The sequence below is a fragment of the Armigeres subalbatus genome, chromosome 1, assembly GCF_024139115.2.
Source record: "Armigeres subalbatus isolate Guangzhou_Male chromosome 1, GZ_Asu_2, whole genome shotgun sequence".
NCBI classification, from domain to species: Eukaryota; Metazoa; Arthropoda; class Insecta; order Diptera; family Culicidae; genus Armigeres; species Armigeres subalbatus.
In genome coordinates this window covers 297,336,658-297,357,223 of record NC_085139.1, presented here as the reverse complement: position 1 = coordinate 297,357,223, position 20,566 = coordinate 297,336,658, and the positions used below count along the sequence as shown (strand labels likewise).

The following is a 20,566-nucleotide window of genomic DNA, read 5'->3' as shown; positions in this document are numbered from 1 at the left end:
ACCACAAAGAAAATTGTTCTAATGCGATCCAATTTCTACTGATAGGCAATTCCAGATTACGTCAAAGGCGAGGACAAATTGCTGGATTGCACAATTTCGGAAAAACCTGCTTCTTGAATACTCTACTGCAGGCTCTCGCGGCGTGTCCCCAGTTCATTGCCTGGCTCCAGTTACACAACACCAAAGACAAGAAAACATTGGTCAGCTCGTTGCAGAATGTGCTGGAAGTGGTCAATGGGACACATCCGACGTTGCGTGGTGATCCGTATTCTCCGGGAGCCGTCATCCGAGCGTTGAACTCCTTAGGGTGGGTGATTCCCCCGGATGAACACGATACCCACGAACTGTTGCACGTTCTGTTGAATTCGCTGGAAGAAGAGGTAACGAAACCGAAAAAGATAGGGTGTCTATCAGATGCCCTTGGGGAAGAAGAACTGCGGGCCATGATGCCTCCAGCTAGACCGTCAAGTGCCATGCTGTCGGACTTTTGCAACGCTGAGTATGATGAATCAACTAATTTGACGCGATATGTCCGCTCGGAAGCGCATACTCCAGATTCGCCGCATTCCACTTGCACCGAGACGGAGGATTCGATGGCGGCCCTTGAAGGATCGCTGATGGATTGTGCGGGATCGCCGCCTTCTATAATATCCACATTCTCCGGGCGACCCAGTCGACCAAAGTCAATTTTAGCCACGGACATGTCTCGGAACGGGACGTTGGATAAGCGATCGTCCGGATCGTGTAGGTCTCTGGAAAGATTGACTCGTGGTCCGGGCAGAATATCTGTTTGGGGCGACCGCCAGCAGATTCAAGTTCCCCATCCGTTCCGGGGAGGGTTGAGCAGCCAGTTGTGCTGCTCCGGTTGCGGATATAAATCTGTTGTCCGGTATGATAAGTTCGACAGTGTCACGCTGTCGCTACCGGAGATTAAGAACCCAGGAGTTTCGGTGGGAAGCCTTCTCACGGAATTTATTCAGCCAGAAACGTTGAACGGCGTGCAGTGCGAGTCTTGCAATGAGACCACAACGCACACCAAAACCCTCACATTCAGCAAGCTGCCGGCTTGTCTGTGTATCCACATTGCCCGAACGACGTGGCTGCCGACGGGACATGCGTACAAGCGGCAGGATTTCGTTCACTTTCCGGAGACGCTCTCGATGGCTCCGTACAGCTTTGTACAGCCCAGTTTGAACAGTGCCATGAGTACACCGTGGGGATCCACCATGTCCCTGTATTCGGCCAGCCTGGGGGCTGCTGCCTACGAAGCATCGATCGGTGGCGGAGGAACAGTGCCAACCGAGCAGAACACGCCGGTCGGATCGGTTGGCAGTGCGTTCAATTTTGGTTCGTATACTTTTGGGGCAATGTTCCCGAAAAATCTGTACCGATTGCTGGCAGTGATTGTGCACTCGGGCGAAGCCAACAGTGGGCACTTTGTGACTTATAGGAGAGGAGCGCTGAGGAACTCTCACAAGTAAGATGTTTTTTTAAGACGGTTGTGAATAAAGACGTAACAGTTGTAATACATTTTTTTTTCAACACAGATGGTACTACACTTCGGATACGGTGGTAAAGGAAGTGACAATCGAAGAGGTGCTCAGCACGCCAGCTTACATGCTGTTCTACGATCGAGGACCTTCATCGAAGTACACTCAACCGGGTGGTAGCAGTGGAGGCGGTCACGGTATGGCTGGTGCTTCCGGTTAAGATTTAATCTAGCTCGATATTGTAGCCATCGATAAGGTAGGTTTAGTGAATCCTGATCCTAGTGACTGTATAGAAATGAGGCGATTACGCGGCAACTAGTCGGTGTATGTTTTAAGAGATTTCCAAAGAATTTCAAAAGAGTTAGATTGAGACAATGAATAACGTTATTCTATTATATAAAAAAAATTTCCACCGTTTTAAGAAGAAATTATTACAAATGCTAAGAGTATTTATTAATCATAAGCTTCAAATGGCTTACTTTATATGAGCATTATTCGTGCTTTGCTATTAAAAGACTTCTTAAGGCATTTATTTGGAGATTATGAATAAGAAGCTTTCTGTTTTCTTATTGTTCGAGATTAGTTTTTTCTATAAAGTTCGACTGTAAATAACTTCTATCCAGTGTTATCAGTTCTTAGATAGGAAAACATGTGTCAAGCCTTTTGTTGCATTTCATCTATCACATTTGCCCGAAATTTAGAGGAGCATTCGTGGTGTATTTTCCAAACATTCCAAAAGTTAAAAAAAAAGCCAATCCGTGCAATAATCTGAATTGGTGCGATTCTATGGGATGTGTACTCAAATTAGCTCGATGAAAAAAACAGCTAAAAATCAAATAGTCTGTCAGGATTGATTCACCAGTCGTTGCAAAATTTGGATAGGGTGGGTGTACCAATTGTCGCCATACATAAGAAGAACTAAAAATAAGTAAAAGGCATGTGGGTGAACTTTATATATCAAGCGAAAGGTTTTACTTCCTGCTCCTTAGAACAGCTGTGAAAACCACAATAAAATTGGTTATTATCCTCAAAATTGATGTTTCCATAATAGGAACGCATGTACCAGTTGTGGCACTATTCCTAATTTTGGTTCCTTATTTGGCAAATCCCATTGTTTTCTTATGGGACTGGCCAAATTGGGACCACTAGTGCGACAACTGTTGCAAAGGACGTCAAGAAATTAAGCAAAATCAATTTTTACAATTATGCTTTGCTTGTTTTGGAAGAAATCAAAGGTGTTATCGTAACATATGAATATGCTTTATCGATATGAACTTGGTTTGTGGTGATTTGATTGGCCATTTGGCACATAAAACACTAGTGCGACAACTGGTGCTATAGCCACAACTGGTACATCTAGCCTAGTTTGTAACAGCCTGGTGGCATCTCCGGTGTTTGGCGTTGCTGATTTCTCGATGTCAGGCAGCTGATTTTGTTGAGTCGTTTACTATTTGCAGCAATTCGTTCATGTTAGCGTCGCGAATTCTCTGGCAACAATCTTGAGGTTTTGAGTGATCCTACTTTGCTTTGAACACCGTTGCATTATTATGGAAGATCCGAAAGTTTTCGTAGGGATTACGAAGAAAAGGTTTTTAAAAAAACGCGAAACTACTAGTTACAAGGCTAACAACTGAATGAATGAATTCTCTTTATTGTTCCGTATTTATTAACTCTAGCACTTCGTTATCACTACTATTCTCCTAACACCATTATCTATGCAGCAAGTCGTTGTCGTCTTATGCCGGGTAGGCATCCGGCTAGTTGAACTCAGAAGCGTGGGCGTCCACTTCTTATACTTATCTCTTATGCTTTGCACTGGTCCTTTGCCTTCTTCAGGGTGGCCACTCACCCGGGAATCCGGGAAAACCGGGAAAAACACGAGAATTTGAAATCACCGGGAGAAATCCGGGAAAAACCCGGGAATTTGAACATGTTACCGGGAATTTCTTCAAATTTACATTCTTTCAAATTTTCAATTTCTTTCAATTTATATTCCAAAAGTATATGTTACTTCTTGTGGACTCTCTGTCTGTGTCGTGCGCTCCTCGAGTATGATAACGGACTCGAGGCTTCAGCAGTCCGTAGACGTGCTGGAAAATCCTGGGTTTTTGGAGCACTAGGTCGACACACATCACTAAAGCAGGTGTCAGGTTGTGTAACGGGTTTCCCAAAATGGCGTTTATGGAAACCACAAGGGGTTTTTAAAACAAAAACCGCGAGGTCCTAGATGTCCAGTAGAGTGATTCAAATTTTGACTTTTTGCTCCCCTATGCTTAAACGATGGCATTTGCCATTTTAATATTCGTCCTAAATGTTGAGCTAATTAGGATGTAATTTGACTGAGCACAAGCAGTTTGAAGCTTGTATAAAAATTACTATGAAAACAGTAACTTTTGTGAAAAACCGTTCCCCATCATTGCCCATTAAGCTCTAAAAATATATGAATACGTTAGCAACATAGGAAATTTAACAAGGGAAAATATCGTCGTTGTTGCTAAACGATTTGATGCTGGCAACAAAAGTTATTAGGGAAATACTGAATTGTGGGAAATTCAATTTAACACGTAAAAGAATAACATCAATATCAATAATGAGCATTTCTGTTTTCTTTATAATTTTGCTCACAAAGGTCAGATTGCTTCGTAACAACAACTGGCTTTCAGCTTAGGATCTATTCTATGATGGCGATGCGTTAAATATATTCAAATAGATTCTGAGCTGCTTCACGGAACAATCCTTTACATAAGTGGCAATTCTTATGGTAATTTTCATATAACCTTCAAACGGCACGTGCACAATCAAATTACATCCAAACCAGCTAAAAATTTGGAAGGACTATTAAAATAGCAAAAACAATTGTTTAAGCACAGGGGAGCGAAAAAGTCAAAATTTGAATCACTCTAATGTCCAGTCTTTTATACTAACTCCTTTTAACTTTCTCTTCTACCAACTTCTTCAATTTTCCAACTTCTATAACTTTTCTCTGCTAGCTTAATAACTTTTTCAGTCTCTCAATTCAACCTTTCCTTTCGACAATCACCAGGCTAACGATTTGTCGTTCTTCTGACCGTTGACCCGAAGCCTCTGACCGTTGACCCGTTGTCGCCCATGAATTCCGCCACATGCTGATCACCCAATTCGCCACCCCCATGGCCGCCCATTCGGTTTCTTTTCTTGGCGTCCCTGGTGGAGAGTAGCGGTATCACTAACGTCCTTTCATGGGACAGTGTAGTATTGGCTGCGTTCGTAAGGTTCGTGGGAGCAGGGACATTTTACACTTAACTACTTACCACGATTATTTTCCTTTTTTTTGCAATTTACACGAATACAAAACGCGTAAAATCTCACCAATCTTGGACAACACACTAGCACTGTTTACAATCGCTAGAACAGGAAATGGACTTCCATACCGTTTCCATTTCTATCCTACATCTTCAAATTGACTATTTTAGCAGTAACTGCTAGAATTGAAAATGATCGGAATGCTAGCTTCCTATATCCAATTAGAATTCCATCAATAGCTTTCTCCTACCACACTGGCAACTCGTGAACCAAGACGAACCTCTGCCCGCCAACCTCACCCAAAAAAATCTATAAAATTCCGCATGAACTAGTGGCAATTGCAGAGGTATATTACTAATAGAGAAAATTCCTGCCAGGGCATATGTCTGGGAAACGTTATCAACTCCAAGCACTGTAAGTTGCTTCCTATTCTCTAGATTGAGTTTGTGAAGTCTCTCCAGGGAGATGACTGGTTCAAAATGTGTTTCGTCTATTTTCAAACCATTGAGGGGTACGATTAATGGGTTGTATGTCAATGCCTAGAATATCAATCCCCAGAATCAGTTCCCCAGAATGGTATTTCCCAGAATTCCATTTCCCAGAACGAATCATTCTCCAGAATGATATTCCCCAGAATGCACCATTTCCCCGAAAAGAAATCCCCAGAATGACCCATTCCCCAGAAGAATAAAACCCGAATGACCCATTCCCCAGAAACCATAAACCCAGAATGACCCGTTCCCCAGAAAAAGGTATCAGTCTACACACTAACTTTTTCTATTTCGAGCTCGGCAAAATTGGGCACCGCTGTAGCTCAGTAAATTTCAAAACTTTTTTTCAGTAAATTTCAAAAATTTCGTTCATTACTGATTCTCAGCAAATTATTTGCTGTATCTCGGCAACCGAAACGTCACTTTTACTGAGATCTCAACAAAATTTATATTTGCTGCAACTCGGTGGTGCCCACCTCGGGAAAATAAACAAAAAATGCTTCGGCAAGATTTCGGCAAAAAAAAGTTAAGTGTGTAAGAAACTATGTTTTTCGCTGTCGTTGTTAAAGCTCACATATAATACGAAGGAGCATACAATCCATTATACTCTTTGTTCATATTGGGGGAAGCCCATATGGCATAATGCCATTTGGCATAATGCCGTTTGGCATAATGACCATTTGGCATAATCGTTGAAAAGAGTATGAAATGCAATGGGTCGTAAGAATATATGATTTCCATTTTTAGAAGTATGTATTTACCTGGAATAAGACAAAAGAGTAGATGACTCCTTCTTTAAAAGAATGCGTTTGCCCGGAAAAAGGCAAACGAGTAGATGATTCCTTCAAAAGTATGCATTTGCCCGGAAAAAGGCAAACGAGTAGATAACTACTTTTTCAAAAGTATGCATTTGCCAGGAAAAAAAGCAGAAGAGTAAATGACTCCTTCTTTAAAAGTACGCATTTGCCCGGGATGAAGCAATTACGAAGTATTTAGTCTAAGCTAGGAAATGGTGCATTCTGGGGTATGGTATTCTGGGGATTAGGACATTCTGGGGAATGTCTTTCGGGGGATGGAGGCATTCTGGGAAATGTCTTTCGGGGGATTGTGGTATTCTGGGGAATGGTTTTCTGGGGAGTAGTGCATTCAGGGGAATTAATTTTTGGGGAATCACTTTCTGGGCAATGGGTTTCTGGGGTATGACATACAATCCGATTAATGTGGATGATGCATGGTGAAATTCCAGGCTGCTAAATGCTTGATTATCGATTGTGACGGAACAGTTGCTGAAGTGGATTAAGTTTGTTCCGATGAGAGTTCTGCTGGATAGCTGGCAGTTTGTTGAAAAATTCGCTGATGTGGCATTCTTGATAATAACGAGGTTGTCGGTTAACCTCTTGATGCGGTTTATTGTTTCCGTGAAAACGCTTTTAGCAGAAAGTCCGTTCAGTAATTTGGAAAAACATTTTATTGACGTCCGTAGAACTTTGCAGGCAAGAAAAGACCAAACTTCTGTAACTTGGAACAGCTCTTTATTATGAACGTGTGTTGGGATTAACGGTTTGAATTGGAATGAAAAAATAGTCCGTATTTATTAGTTGGTATAAACAACTGGTAGTCACCCTTAGTGACCAACGATTGCTTGATCCGCAACACCCCCTCTCAATCGGTGACTCCAATTTTATTGCGAAGAAACTGGAATCGTCCAACGTCTAATGACTTGGTGAAGAGGTCTGCTTGCTGCTCGGTAGTAGAAATTGATTCTAGTTTGATGTTCCCGGCAGCCACGTGATCCTTGATGAAATGATGCTTGATATCAATGTGTTTGATTCGCTTTGATTCAGCATTCTTGGCCAGTCCTATACACCCTCTATTATCTTCATATATTAGAACAGGATCCGACAGTGCCTTGCAGTTGAGGTCTTCCAGAAGTCCAGCTAACCATATTGCTTCAGATACTGTTGCGCTCAGTGCAACATATTCGGCTTCGCTTGACGACATGGAAACTGTAGCTTGTTTGCGACTTGCCCAGGATACTGTTGATCCAAAAACTTTGAACAGAAATCCCGTAACTGACTTGCGGTCTTCTGCATCGGAAGCCCAGTCGGCGTCTACGTATCCTACGATTGGTTTACTATCTTCGTTTTTTGTGAAATGTAGACCCATGGTAGCTGATCCCTTTAGGTATCTGGCAATGCGCTTGAGTGCCTGCCAATGGTTATCGGTTTTGTTGAAATCTTCCCATATAGCTGACCGGATAGCACAAATCAGGTCGCACACACAGCATTTGATACATCATACTCCCGAGAAGCTCCCGGTAAGGCTGGGAGGTACAACATCCTTCGCGTCTTAGTTGGAGTCCTTTTTCCATCGGGGATTTGCTTGGATTGCACTCAGCCATGCCGAATTTTTCCAGGATTTTCAAAGCAGCTGTCTCTTGAGTTAACTTCAGTTCAGTACGGTTCGAGTTAAATTCAAACCGCATACCCAAGAAAAAATTTGTTTCGCCACAGTCGGTCATCTCAAACTCTTAAGGCAGTGCTTCAATTTTTCGATCGTTCGTATGTTTCTTCCGGCTATCATGAGGTCATCTACATAAAGCACTAGATAAACCTCATCACCTTCGGCGGTGGACACGTAAAGGCAGTAATCTCGGTTTGATCGACGGAACCCTAGTTTGAGCAGCGTTGAATTGAACCTGTCATTCCAGCATCGTGGAGCTTGTTTTAAGCCATATAGGGATTTCTGAAGTCTGCAAATCGTACCTCCTTTTGCTTCTACGCCTTGGGGTACTTCCATGTAGAGAACCTCCTTCAGCACACCATGGAGAAAAGCCGTCTTGACATCCATCTGGTGTATATGAAAGCCCTGATTGATGGCAACAGCTAACACCACACGAACCGTTGACAGTTTGGCTACTGGGGCAAACGTATCTTCAAAATCAATTCCTGGACGTTGGAGGAACCCTCTTACCACCAGTCGCGCTTTATATCGAATTGGCCGACCAGCCTCGTCCTCTTTGAGCCGGAAGACCCATTTTGTCTTGAGAGGCTTCACACCGCCAGGATTCTTCATCAGCTTCCACACATTGTTGGCCTTCATTGAGTTCAGCTCGTCCTGCACCGCTTGGTACCAAAGGGCACGATCCTCACGGGTATCAATCTCATTATAAGTTTCGGGAGCATCTGATGGGATGGGAAAACCAACAGCATTTGCGCTAAACCCAGTAAGATAGTTGAGAAACTTACCGGGGAATCGGCGCTCCCGTTCGCTGCGCCTCGTGGACTGCTCGCCACTTGGGCCAGAAGACATGTCCAGATCTGAATGCGAAGGGAGCGCGGTGTCATCGCATTCCGTTACATCTTCAACTTCTGCATCATCAGTGCCATCTTCGAGCAAGACTTGATCATCAGGCTGTAGAGTTTCAATTTGCACATCGAACTGCTCGGTTTGCTCTTCCCCCTCTTGCTCGTAGACTATGGGAACCACCAGATTTTCATTAGCACGATCTTCTCCATCATTGGCCCAGGGGAAACAGTTTTCATTGAACTTGACGTCACGAGCAATCACAATTTGTTTCGATTCTTCGTTCCATAGCCGGTAGCCATTGGGTGCGTACCCGACCATGAACAGCTTGCGACTCTTCGCATCCAATTTCTTTCGGTGTTGGTTCGGTATCCATGCAAAAGCTTGACAACCAATAACTGGGATCTTTTTTAGTCTTGGCTTCTAATCGTACCAGAGCTCGGCTGGTGTGACATTTCTTGGCAACGCAGATGTTGGGCTTCTATTTAGCAGGTATACAGCCGTCAATACGGCCTCACACCACAGCGATTTTGGAGAATTTGATCCGATTAGCATAGTACGTACCTTTTCTATCAAAGTTCTGTTGAATCTCTCCGCAACTCCATTTTGCTGCGGTGAGTAGGCTACCGTAGGTTCAATCTGGATTCCCATCGCTTTGTAATACTGCTTCTGGCTATTCGAACAATATTCACGTCCCTGGTCTACCGTAAGTTTTGAGATCTTGTTACCAAATGCTGCTGTTGCCATCGCCGCAAACTCTTGAAATACTTGAAATACCTCTGATTTCTTTCTTAACAGATATACGGCAGCAAAATGAGAATGATCGTCAATAAACGAAACGAAGTAGCGGTGTCCATCCCAAGACATAGGTTCAATCGGTCCACACACATCAGAATGGATACGTCCCAACGGTGGAGTTGCCCGATCTCTTGCACTATTGAATGGCTCCCGGCTGTGTTTACCGGAGACACACACACGCCACAGAACTTCAACTTCTCCGGTTTGAAACATACACCAAGGGCAAGATTTTCACGCACCATTGTAGCCATACCGCTTTCACTGATGTGACCAAGCCGACGATGCCACAGTTCGGCACACTCCACTTCAGCCAAGCTAGCATTAGCTCGTTGTACCGCTATATCAAGAACGTAAAGGTTTCCTCGTAGATGCGCCGTTGCAATAGTCTTACCGTTCATCTTCAGCATCACCATCTTGTTGTTAAAGACAACTTCAACACCAGCCTTGGTTAACTTCTTCACCGACATGAGGTTGTCCCTGAGAGTCGGAACGTATAGTACATCCTTCGCGTGCATCAGTACGCCATAATTGCTCATTCCACGGATGACACCTGCTTCCTTAGCCACTAGGGATTCGCCATTCTTAGCTATGTCGATGTACACTGGTTGCTTCAAGGTTTCTACAGTTGAAAAATGGTGCTTCGCATTAACCATATGATCGCTGGCCCCGGAGTCCAGCAGAAACTCGAGCTTTTCACCGCAGCTCTTCCGTTTTATCGCACTGTCTGCCATGAACACGACTGACCTTGATTCGTTCGCTGCATTGGCTTTGGGCTTATTCCTACAATCCTTCTTCATGTGACCACGCTTGCCACAGCCATGACATTTTCCGTTAAACTTCTCGCTTCCATGTCTCCGGCGTTGATCTCCAGCAAATGCAGTAGGTTTTTCTTCATAACTATGCATTCGATCCAAACGCTTCGATTCATCACTAAGCAACCGGGTCTTCATCACATCATATGTCAATTCATCTTCCGGAAGATTTTCAAGAGCGGTCATAAGGGGGTCATACGACTCCGGAAGCGTTAAACTTAAGGCTGCACAAACATCGCTTTCTTCAAGATTTGAGCCGGCCACTCGGAGTTGTCGAATGAGGTCCTCAAACTTTAGCAGGTGGGCGCGCAATGATGTCCCTTCCTTCAATTGAAGACGAGCGATCTGCTTCCTAATTACCGTTTGCTTTCCGGCCGATTTCTTGGCAAACGTATCTTCAAGAATCTTCCACATTTCTTTGGTCGTATTCTTTTCTCGGATACATCCCAAGTACTCGTCCGACACCAAGCTCACCAGCAGGGATTTCGCCTTACAGTCCATTTCCCTGAACTTCACAGCTTCGTCAGCCGCTGCTGGAACATCCTTCACCACAGCGTCCCACACCTTCGAGGCTTCGAGATACACTTGAACACGAAACTTCCAGGTATCGTAGCCAATTCCAGAAAACTGAGGGATTCCGTGAACGGTCACTTCTTTCTTGCTGTCGCCCATAACCTATTGACGTCCGTTGAACTTTGCTGGCAAGAAAAGACCAAACTTCTGTAACTTGGAACAGCTCTTTATTATGAACGTGTGTTGGGATTAACGGTTTGAATTGGAATGAAAAATAGTCCGTATTTATTAGTTGGGATAAACAACTGGTAGTCACCCTTAATGACCAACGATTGCTTGATCCGCAACACATTTGTTAATTTGGGGTCCAAAATCCGCGTTACTACGCGAAGTTCAGATCGCGGTTCGGACGGCCAAACAACAATCGTAAGCTTCGGGTGGTGTGCTGTTGACTTTAAGACGGTCAGGCTGTACAGTCCAGTACCTGACAGTGAAAAGTCTAAGCAGCGCCCTTAGCTTCTTCTAACAGGGTCTTGTTACGTCGAGTTAACGGCTCAAGACACTGTTTGCTTATTATTAGGGGAGTCAAGCTGCACACTTGATCGGAATTCCAGACGGCCAGGCTGTACAGTCCAGTACCTGGCAGTGGGAATTCCAACGTTTGTAGTAACTGTTGGCTTCGTCGAGATCTGACACTAGTTTTCTGATTCCAGACTGGCAAGCTGTACAATCCAGTACCTGATAGTGGGAATCATAGACTAGTTGGAGATCTTCAAGCTAAGTCACGCACTTAGTCAAAATTCCAGATGACCAGGCTGTACAGTCCAGTACCTGGCGGTGGGAAATTGACGTTCGAGATGACTTGGCTCTTACGAGAACTCAACACTTGGGCTGTACGGTCCAGTACCTGACGGTGGGAAGCATTTGCAAGTGAAGATTTCGCCAAGTTTTAAAGGTCAACTTTTACAAGTCTCCAGACGGCCAAGCTGTACAGTCCAGTACTTGGCAGTGGGAGACCTCGAAATGTTAACTTACCTACAGCAGGGAATGTTCTCGAAAGAAAGGCGATCCGATCCTTATGAAGGTTAAAACAATACTCAAAAGTTGTATTTCAAAATTCGTCTTATATAGGGGATTTTGGGAATACAATGGTAACTTAATTCTAAAGAATGAAAGAGAAAGGATACTTTCTAAGGTTCCCACGTCTATTGTCGTTCGTTACAATCATTCAGTTGTTTTCTTAGAAACCAAGTTCTCGAGCAACTTTATGACCGGATGCCTAATGCATCGGTGCCTACATGTGCCCTTCCTATCCCTACCACTGCGGTGCCGTATGCCTGGTGCATTATGGCACTTGTCTCACCCGGGCCGACGATCGGTGCTGTAAGGAAATTCTATGCGGCCTATCAGTGTGAACAATCTATGCTGCAGCCCTTAATGCAACGTACACACCAGTCAAGCAGTTTGACGAACATTGACTCCGCCCCAAGAAAATGCTTCGGTTGCTGCTTTGTTTGAACGTGTGTGAAGTTGTTCGAACAACCATTTGACAGTTGGCGGCTCGGTTGGAAAAAATTAAAACGGTTTGATTTTGGTTTGAGTTCTCGGGGGTGGAGTCAAGGTTCGCCGAACATGTTTGAGCATTTGTAGTGAAGTTGCACAAACCCCCATATATTTTTGATGGTTGGTGCTCAAGTTGGCGCTTCGGTCGTTCGTGTGTGATATTGTTGGTCGAATAAATTAATTGTTCGTGCCGCTGTTGGTAAAACTTGATGGATGTTTGAATAAACAAGAGGTGGAGTCAATGTTGGTCAAACTGCTTGACCGTGTGTACGTTCCATAACGTTTTTCATCGGACCGCATACGTCAACGCTGACTAAATCCAAAGGCCTATCAGATCGCTTCTCGATTTTCTTTGGAAATGGCAGTCGAGCAAATTTCCCTTCGTGGCAACATTCACATACGGACCGTATACCGCAATCATCAAGTTCAATACCGGTTGCCAACTGCTTTCGAAATACTTTTTGAACCGCGTCGTTATTTCGATGACCCATTTTCCTGTGCCACACGTGCTGACAATTTTCCGTATGATTCTGAGCTTCAACCTTCATTGCGTTGTGAGCGTTCTTCATGCAATACAAACGACCAGACAAAACCGCCACAGCTGCTACTTGTATACCCTTCATGATTTTGCAGCATTCAGAATCGAAAATCACTTTGTCTTCTTTGGCAACTAGCTTGCGCACCGAGATTAGATTGGCTTCCAAATTCGGTACGAACAAAGTACCTGAAAGTGTAATGGTGCGTTTGTTACCTTTCAGATCGCAGCAGTCTACTATGCATGTTCCTTTGCCTTTTGCTGCTGTCATTGTTCCGTCGGCAAGCGTGATTTTTTCGATGAGGTTTTCATCCAGCGGTAGGAAGAAAATCCGGTCGGCACACATGTGCGACGTGGTCCCAGAGTCCACGATCCAGCTTCCGGTTTTACTACTTTCGTTTACGGTGAATGCACAGTTCTCAGACTTCACTTCACGTACTGCTTTCGCTTTCGAAGGGATATTTCGATGTCACCTTCACTATAACGCCTAGCTTTCAAATTCCGCAAAAATGATACCTTCGACGTAAGCGTTGGCTTCTCGAAATGGTCCTGCAATTTGTCCCAAGCCTCGCGAGCCGTTTTCGTCTGCTTGATGAGGCCATGCTGGTTGCTCTCCATCAACAGACCGATTGTCGCTCGCGCATGTTGGTCTCCGACGTCCTAGGCTTCGACAGCAGCAGCATTCCCCGCGGCAGCATCCCCAGCGGCAGCATTCGCTTGTGTCTTGGCTTGGTGACGTATTTCCAGAGGTCTTCACGGATCAGAAGTAGTTCAGTACTGATCTTCCAGCTGCTATGATTTGTTCCGTTTACCCACCTGTCATAAGACGAGTTTTTACAATCCCATTGAATTCCACCACTTAATTGTATCTTGACAGATACGTATTTCGACCTCAAAAGTAAGGCCGTCTTCAGTGTCTCGTACTTGACTCGACTCGACTCGAAGTCGAGTCAAGTACGAGACACTGAAGACGGCCTTACTTTTGATGTCGAAATACGTATCTGTCAAGATACAATTAAGTGGTGGAATTCAATGGGATTGTATAAACTCGTCTTATGACAGGTGAAAACATTCCACTAAAAAGCTCAAAATAATTTTCTTATCAAAATGTTCCGTTTAGTTTCGGGACTCGAACTTTCTCCATTTCAGCTTTGGCTTCAGAAAATTTTCTACTTCTCTGTTGATAAGAAGTTACTATGGCAATGGTAACCCAAGCTCTGGGCTCATAACCTCTTGGAGGTAGCAGAAAGTACAACCTGTTTGGTTGATGGTCTAAGAGTAACTAACGTTTATTTTAATTATTAATTCTATGAATTACAAAATCATGGCATGCTAATCATCGTGCTTGATACACCTTCAACATTTTTTCTCTGCACTATCGACTGACTATTTTTCTGCACTATTGGGTCTAGGCAACACCTGATTTGGCACTCCGGGGTTTTGTTGCTGTGCTCACTCAGTTTTTATTTTGTTCATAACACAATTTCACTCGCCCATCCGCGCGGAGCACTGACCAGTCAACCGTCTCGTATCCGCTTATTCTACCAGCGGCGGTTCATAAAAATCAATTACTAAATCGCTGTTGATGACTGTTCTGTGGTTCTTCTCACACAATACAATTATTCACTCTTTTTGGACTTTACTTCAAGTGCCTAAGCCTTTACCTAAGTGCTTCACTTCAAGTTTTCACAACTCAAGCCTGCTCCTGGCAGGATCGCCATGTTATGTCCTCAGACAAATGGTCCCTTTTGAGTCTCGTTACACCCCGGGGATGGTGATAATCACTCCTTTTAGTTATAACCGAGATTTTGATTATTTTACTTTTATGTTTACATCAACAGTAAACAGTCTAAGTTGCAGTCACTTGGGTAGCCCAAAGTCTCAAAGGAATAGAAGTCTTGATATTTTAATTGCCTAATCTTCAGATCGTCTTTGTGGATTCTTCTTCCTTCTTTACTCAATACTATACTTTTGTTAATTTGTTCAATTTTAACTTTTTTGTATCTGAGCTTATGTTTTACCCTTTGCCGAGTCTTTTCATAAACCTCTTGATTTGGTTCTGGTTCGATGGCTTTCCTATTTTTATTAGATCAAGATCTTTCTTTTGTTATGATATTTAATTTTGATAGACTGTTTGATAAAATGTTATTTAATAAAATCATCATATTTGATACTTGGACTCTTTCTTTGCACTCGAGATTGTCTAACTGGAGTGTTCCAGTTAGAATCGCAATAATAACAACTTGAAACTAAAGTAGTCGATAGCCAACTAGGGTGAACCAGTCGGGTCGAGCTCTAGAATCAGAATCTCAGTGCTGCAAAGTGTCACCGTACAAGTCACGCAAAGCGTGACAATAACAAAATCCAGGTCATGTGTCAAGTACTCAATTGTGATGCTCAATGTGGATCTCACATGCTTGGTGTAACGATCACCATGAAAGTGACATTTTAGCAACTAGCGCTTGGTCACTCACCATGTCTTCACTTCTTCTGCCTGTGATCACCAGCATGAATGATAGGAAAACTTTCCTGATGTTGTGGTTGTCATATCCATGTCATCTTGACTATCGTGATGATCACTTGACCTATGCGGTGTTTGGTTCGAAATCAACGCTCGACAGCAATGGAATAATCCACTTAGCGGAATTAATGGATTTTTGCTGTGATAAAAATGCATGAAGCCAAAATAGAATTTTTGGGAACATTTAAGTGTTCTTATTGTTTATATTGACTTTTTGTGCAATATTTTAAGAGGTGCTATTAAAAGAAAAGTACATACATAGTTTTTCCAAATTTGATCCAGACTATCTTTTGAAAAAGGCCAAAGTTTTTATTGATTTTTCAAATGGATACAATTAAAAACGACGCATCCTACAAAAAATGTTGTATGGGTGACTATCGCAAAATCAGTCAAAGTTTCTAGTAAAGATATTGGAAACAATTCAAATTGAGCCCTACACTGAAAAAAAATCAATTTCAACAGTTTCAAAAATTAAAACTCGATTTGCGAAAAAACGCTTTTTTTGATTTGTATGAAATTGTGTCTCAAGATAGGTGATTATGTTCCCTACCAACCGTCCATACATCGCAAGCTTGACACTTTTAAGGGAAAAAAGTTTTTCTAACAAAAAAATTTTTCTTGTCGGAATTGACTTTTTTCTCAGTGTCAAGGAGTGCCAGTGGATTTAACATATACATACATATATTTAAATATTCTTGTACAGTCAAGCAGAGTACAATATTTAGGTCGTAACTAATCGCAACGGATAAAAATACACTGAAAATAATTTCGACAAGAAAAAGTTTTTGTTAGAAAAACTTTTTTACCTTAAAAGTGTCAAGCTTGCGATGTATGGACGGTTGGTAGGGAACATAATCACCTATCTTGAGACACAATTTCATACAAATCAAAAAGCGTTTTTCGCAAATCGAGTTTTAATTTTTGAAACTGTTGAAACTGATTTTTTTCAGTGTAGGGCTCAATTTGAATTGTTTCCGATATATTTATTAGAAACTTTGACTGATTTTGCGATAGTCACCCATACAACATTTTTTTGTAGGATGCGTCGTTTTTAATTGTATCCATTTGAAAATACAATAAAAAAAATTTGGCCTTTTTCAAAAGATAGTCTGGATCAAATTGGTAAAAACTTAGTTAGAGCCATTCTCAAATACGGCCCATACAAATTTCAGAACCCTCCCATACAAAATACGTTATGTAATTTGTGAATGAACCCTTAATTTAACTATTGTTTTATCCAATTTATCAATTAAAAACGACGTCAGTCCAATCAAACGACAACAAAATCAATCAATAACGGTGCTCACCTGCACTTTTGACAGCTGACCGACCTGATGCTCTTTATGGCGCTCAGCTTGTGGTTGTCAATCTGGGTGTCACGCTTACCGAAGGTATTCACGTGTCAGCTTCTACATGTCACGATGCGCTTGCAGTGATTGTCAGTAAAGAACATCGTTTGAAAGCGTGGTGGTTTTTGTTTTCATATCTGATCATCTGGTGATGGTCACGACATTTTGCAAGACTGCAGAATCTCTCTTTATTACATTTGAACATTTTTTATTACATAAGAACATTTTTTTAATGAATCGCCTGCTTTGATCGTGCTTACAGCGGCACACTAGGAGTTAACTTTTGGAAATCAGTATGGCGAAAGGCATCTAATGTTTAATATCTCGAAAATAAGCACCTTCATCGAAAAAATATTTGGTAGGCGTAGTAGCGGACACCTTCCTACATAACCGGTACCAAATAGTTTTTCATGAAAAGATCCTAATTTTGAGAAAACCCGCGTTAGATGTTTCTGGCGGTTAACTCTTGCTGGCTATTGGCGCATATACGATAGCGCCTGGATGTGGAAGCGGCGGATAGAAAATCAGTCACTGCCAATAATTCATTGAGAGGGTTAGAAAAAAAAAATTCTAAAAATGTTGTCTCTGGGGGGGCGTTATGTTCAAAACCACACCCATGGCTGCGCCACTGTACTAGTGGCCTATGGTCGGTGTACATGAATTTTCGTTCATGTATACATAGTTTCAAAAACGGCGGTTTCCCCATATCATAGCTAGTAATTCTTTCTCAATGAATCGCCTGCTTTGAGCGTGCTTACAGCGGCACACTAGGAGTTAACTTTCTGAATTCAGTATGGCGAAAGGCATCAAAGGCTCGATTTCTCAAAATTAAGCACCTTAATCGAAAAAATATTTGTAAGGCGTAGTAGCGGACACCATCCTTCCGGTAGCAAATAGTTTTTCATGAACAGTTCCTAATTTTGAGAAAACCCGCGTTAGATGTCTTTCGCCATACAAATTTCTGGCGGTTAACTTATGCTGGCTATTTTGCGCATATACTATAGCAGCGGTGGGTAGAAAATCAGGCACTGTCAATAATTCATTGATGAATATTTTTTCTCTGCTTGATTTAGCGTTTTACTGGAATATGCAACAGGCTTGCCACTTGCATTTGAAAGTACGGCTCCAATTGCATATCCAGATACATCTGTATGCAAATTGAACGTATTATTTTTTTAAAAGTCTGGAAAATCCAAGACGGGGGGATTCATAAATTTGTCTCTAAGTGTATTAAATGAAGTTTCGCAATCATCATTCCAAATGAAAGTTGTATTTTTTCTCGTTAAATTATTCAAAGAACTACAGAGTGAAGCAAAGTTTTGTATATGCTTCCTGTAATAATTCGCGAAAGCTACGAATCTTTTGACTTCATCTACATTGGTATACTGCCGTTCTACGCATAATTGTCCCATGTATATAGGAAATCCCAGCAAACATGGGACAAATATGCGTATGACGGCAGTATAGGTTTAAACCATTTTTTATTGTTTCAATTTTTGCAGGGTCTGGACGTATTCCTTCTGCAGATATATAATGTCCTAAATAAATTAATTGTTCCTGTAAAAAGTTGCATTTCATAGGATTTAGTTTTAAATTTACCTCTCTTAACCTTTCAAAGATTATTGAGAGATTTCTGTTGTGTTCTTCTAGAGATTTACCAAATATGATAAGGTCATCTAGATAGACTAAGCATTTTTCCCCATTGAGACCGGCCATTGCGATGGTCATTAGTCTCGAAAAAGACGATGGACTTATCTTCAGACCCATCGGTAATCGTGTCATCTGAAATTGTCCAGATGGAGTCGAAAAGGCTGTAACGGGTCTATCTTCTGTTCTAAGCTCACATTGATAGTATCCTTGCGATAAATCTAAATGAGAGAAGTATTTGGCTCCAGATAATGAGTCAATTATTTCTTCAATATTTGGTAGTGGAAATTTATCGTTTTCGATAACATTGTTTAATTTTCGATAAAATAAAAATTATTCCGGATTTCTGTTAAACAATAAAAAATTAGCTCTAAGAGCTCTTTCCGCATCAAAATTAGCGAAAAAGATCAATGAAGTTTGCTTCCTCTTGAATATTTTGTTCGTTAGGCTGCCGAGATGCTGCGGGAGCCTGTTCTTCCACGTTAGCTGAGTGTCTGTTTTCCCTTTGGTTCTGGTTGGGGTTACCTCGCCCTCCTCAGCTTCCTCGGTGACCTCTTGTCCAGTGAGGTTGCTGAAGTGGCGGTTGTTGATATTGATTGTGATAGTAACCTCTTCCTCGGTTGTTTCTTCCACGATGGTAGTCGAATCGGTTCGACCTGAATCCTCTACCACGACCCCTCGGGTTGTAGTATGTAGGATTGCGGAACGAACACCATAGTGCCTTCTACACTTGATGAGCCTGGGGTGGCTTGGCACTCCAAAGCATCCGATATAGCTTTATTCAGAGTTGTTGGATTGCGCGCTTTCAGGAAAAATTTCGTAGCTGGGTCGCGTAGTCCATTTGTAAAAGCTTGTACTGCGATTGGTTCAACAATATTCGCAGCAGCAGCTTCGCTCGCGAATGTACCTGTAGATACATGGGCGGCGGCCAATTTAGCGGAAAGAATTTCTATTTCAACTCCATAATCCGAAATAGATTTTTTCTGCTGTTTTTTTGGCGGTCATTTCATTCTCCACCGCACGCGGAGTGACTCTTATGGCAAATTTTTGCCTTAGAGCCTGAAATGCTTGTGCTAGGGTAGCTGCATTGTCAATAGCACCATGCGCTGCCCCAGTTAATGTTGTCTTCAAAAATTTTAAAATGGCTGCCTCAGGAACGTCCTCTGCATAGTCCCTGAGTAGCTCGATACTTTCGATGTAACTTGTCAATTGTGTGACACATCCATCGAAAGGATTTACTAATTTTAGTGCCAAAGCAAGGTCTAATTTTGGCGCCATGGGTAATTTTTCTATTTTTGTTTTGATTAATAGGTATAACTCGTTATGGATCAAATACAATTTAGTTCTATAATTCTCTATTTCTGAGCATTCAAGCTTACGCTCGAATTCGTTTAATTTTTCAATGACCTGATGGAAAGTAGCTTCACAATACGTTCTCTTCTTGATCAACGTATCGTAAAGGTACTGCATATTAGGACTTTTCTGCAAATTTCTTAGGTTTACTACTAGGAAACCAATCAATTCTTTGTCTAACATTATCCATCAATTAGCTTCAAATTAAAAATTGACTTCGTTGTCTAGTGGCTTGATGGTAAAGCAAAAGATTAAAAACTGTTCAAATATGTGAATAAAATCTGAACCAAAAGATAAAATAAAATATGTCAAATATGTCTAATTTAGTCCGTCGTGCACACTCGGCTATCAACAAGTTTTCTTCCTCCGTAATGCGATACCTAAAAGTAAAAATTCCTATCAGAAATTTGATCTTATAATTGTATATTTTATGGGTACTTCCCTTAGTTGACGATCTGCTCTGGCTCTTCCAGTTGATCGTTTACTTCCTCCCGTCGTTCCGCTTCTGCCGGGTTGTTCCTAGCGCTCTCGCTTGCAGCGCGGGTCCGATGGGCGAAGATGAGTTGTTGTACCTCAATGTAGTTCCATTTAAGATCCTCTAGGATCCCCTTTGAGTCCAATCTGATGGCTGCTCCAGCGGCCAGATTGAAGGTTTGGTTAAGCAAAATGTATTTCGCTTCCACTTTAATTAAAGGCAACACAGTACCTTTCGATTCTAGCCTTGACCAGAATAGGGACTCTCTATTGAAAAATTTCGATAGCCTTGTAGACGATCTCGACATCCCCATTATGTAGTCCCGACATGTTCATGCACTGCACTTTATTCCTAAAATTAACTAAACTTGAGCGGCCACGCGCCGGGCGGCTCGTTCGGTAACGCGCTCTGTGTGTTGGCGTTGAATTTTT

At 42.2% G+C, this 20,566-nt stretch overlaps 1 protein-coding gene across 2 annotated transcripts in view; it reads left to right on the top strand.

The window, feature by feature from the left end:
- Positions 1 to 20,566, top strand: part of LOC134207778 (ubiquitin carboxyl-terminal hydrolase 30 homolog) — a 173,571-nt gene that overhangs the window by 278 nt on the left and 152,727 nt on the right. Inside the window, exons 2-3 of one of the 2 annotated variants that reach the window (XM_062683677.1) lie at positions 46 to 1,477; positions 1,548 to 1,746. In XM_062683677.1, the coding sequence (XP_062539661.1) occupies positions 46 to 1,477; positions 1,548 to 1,710 (1,595 nt within the window). In that variant the 3' untranslated portion in view covers positions 1,711 to 1,746. Of the gene's footprint in view, positions 1 to 45; positions 1,478 to 1,547; positions 2,107 to 20,566 lie in introns of those variants that run through there. The other variant, XM_062683676.1, reaches the window with a different exon arrangement.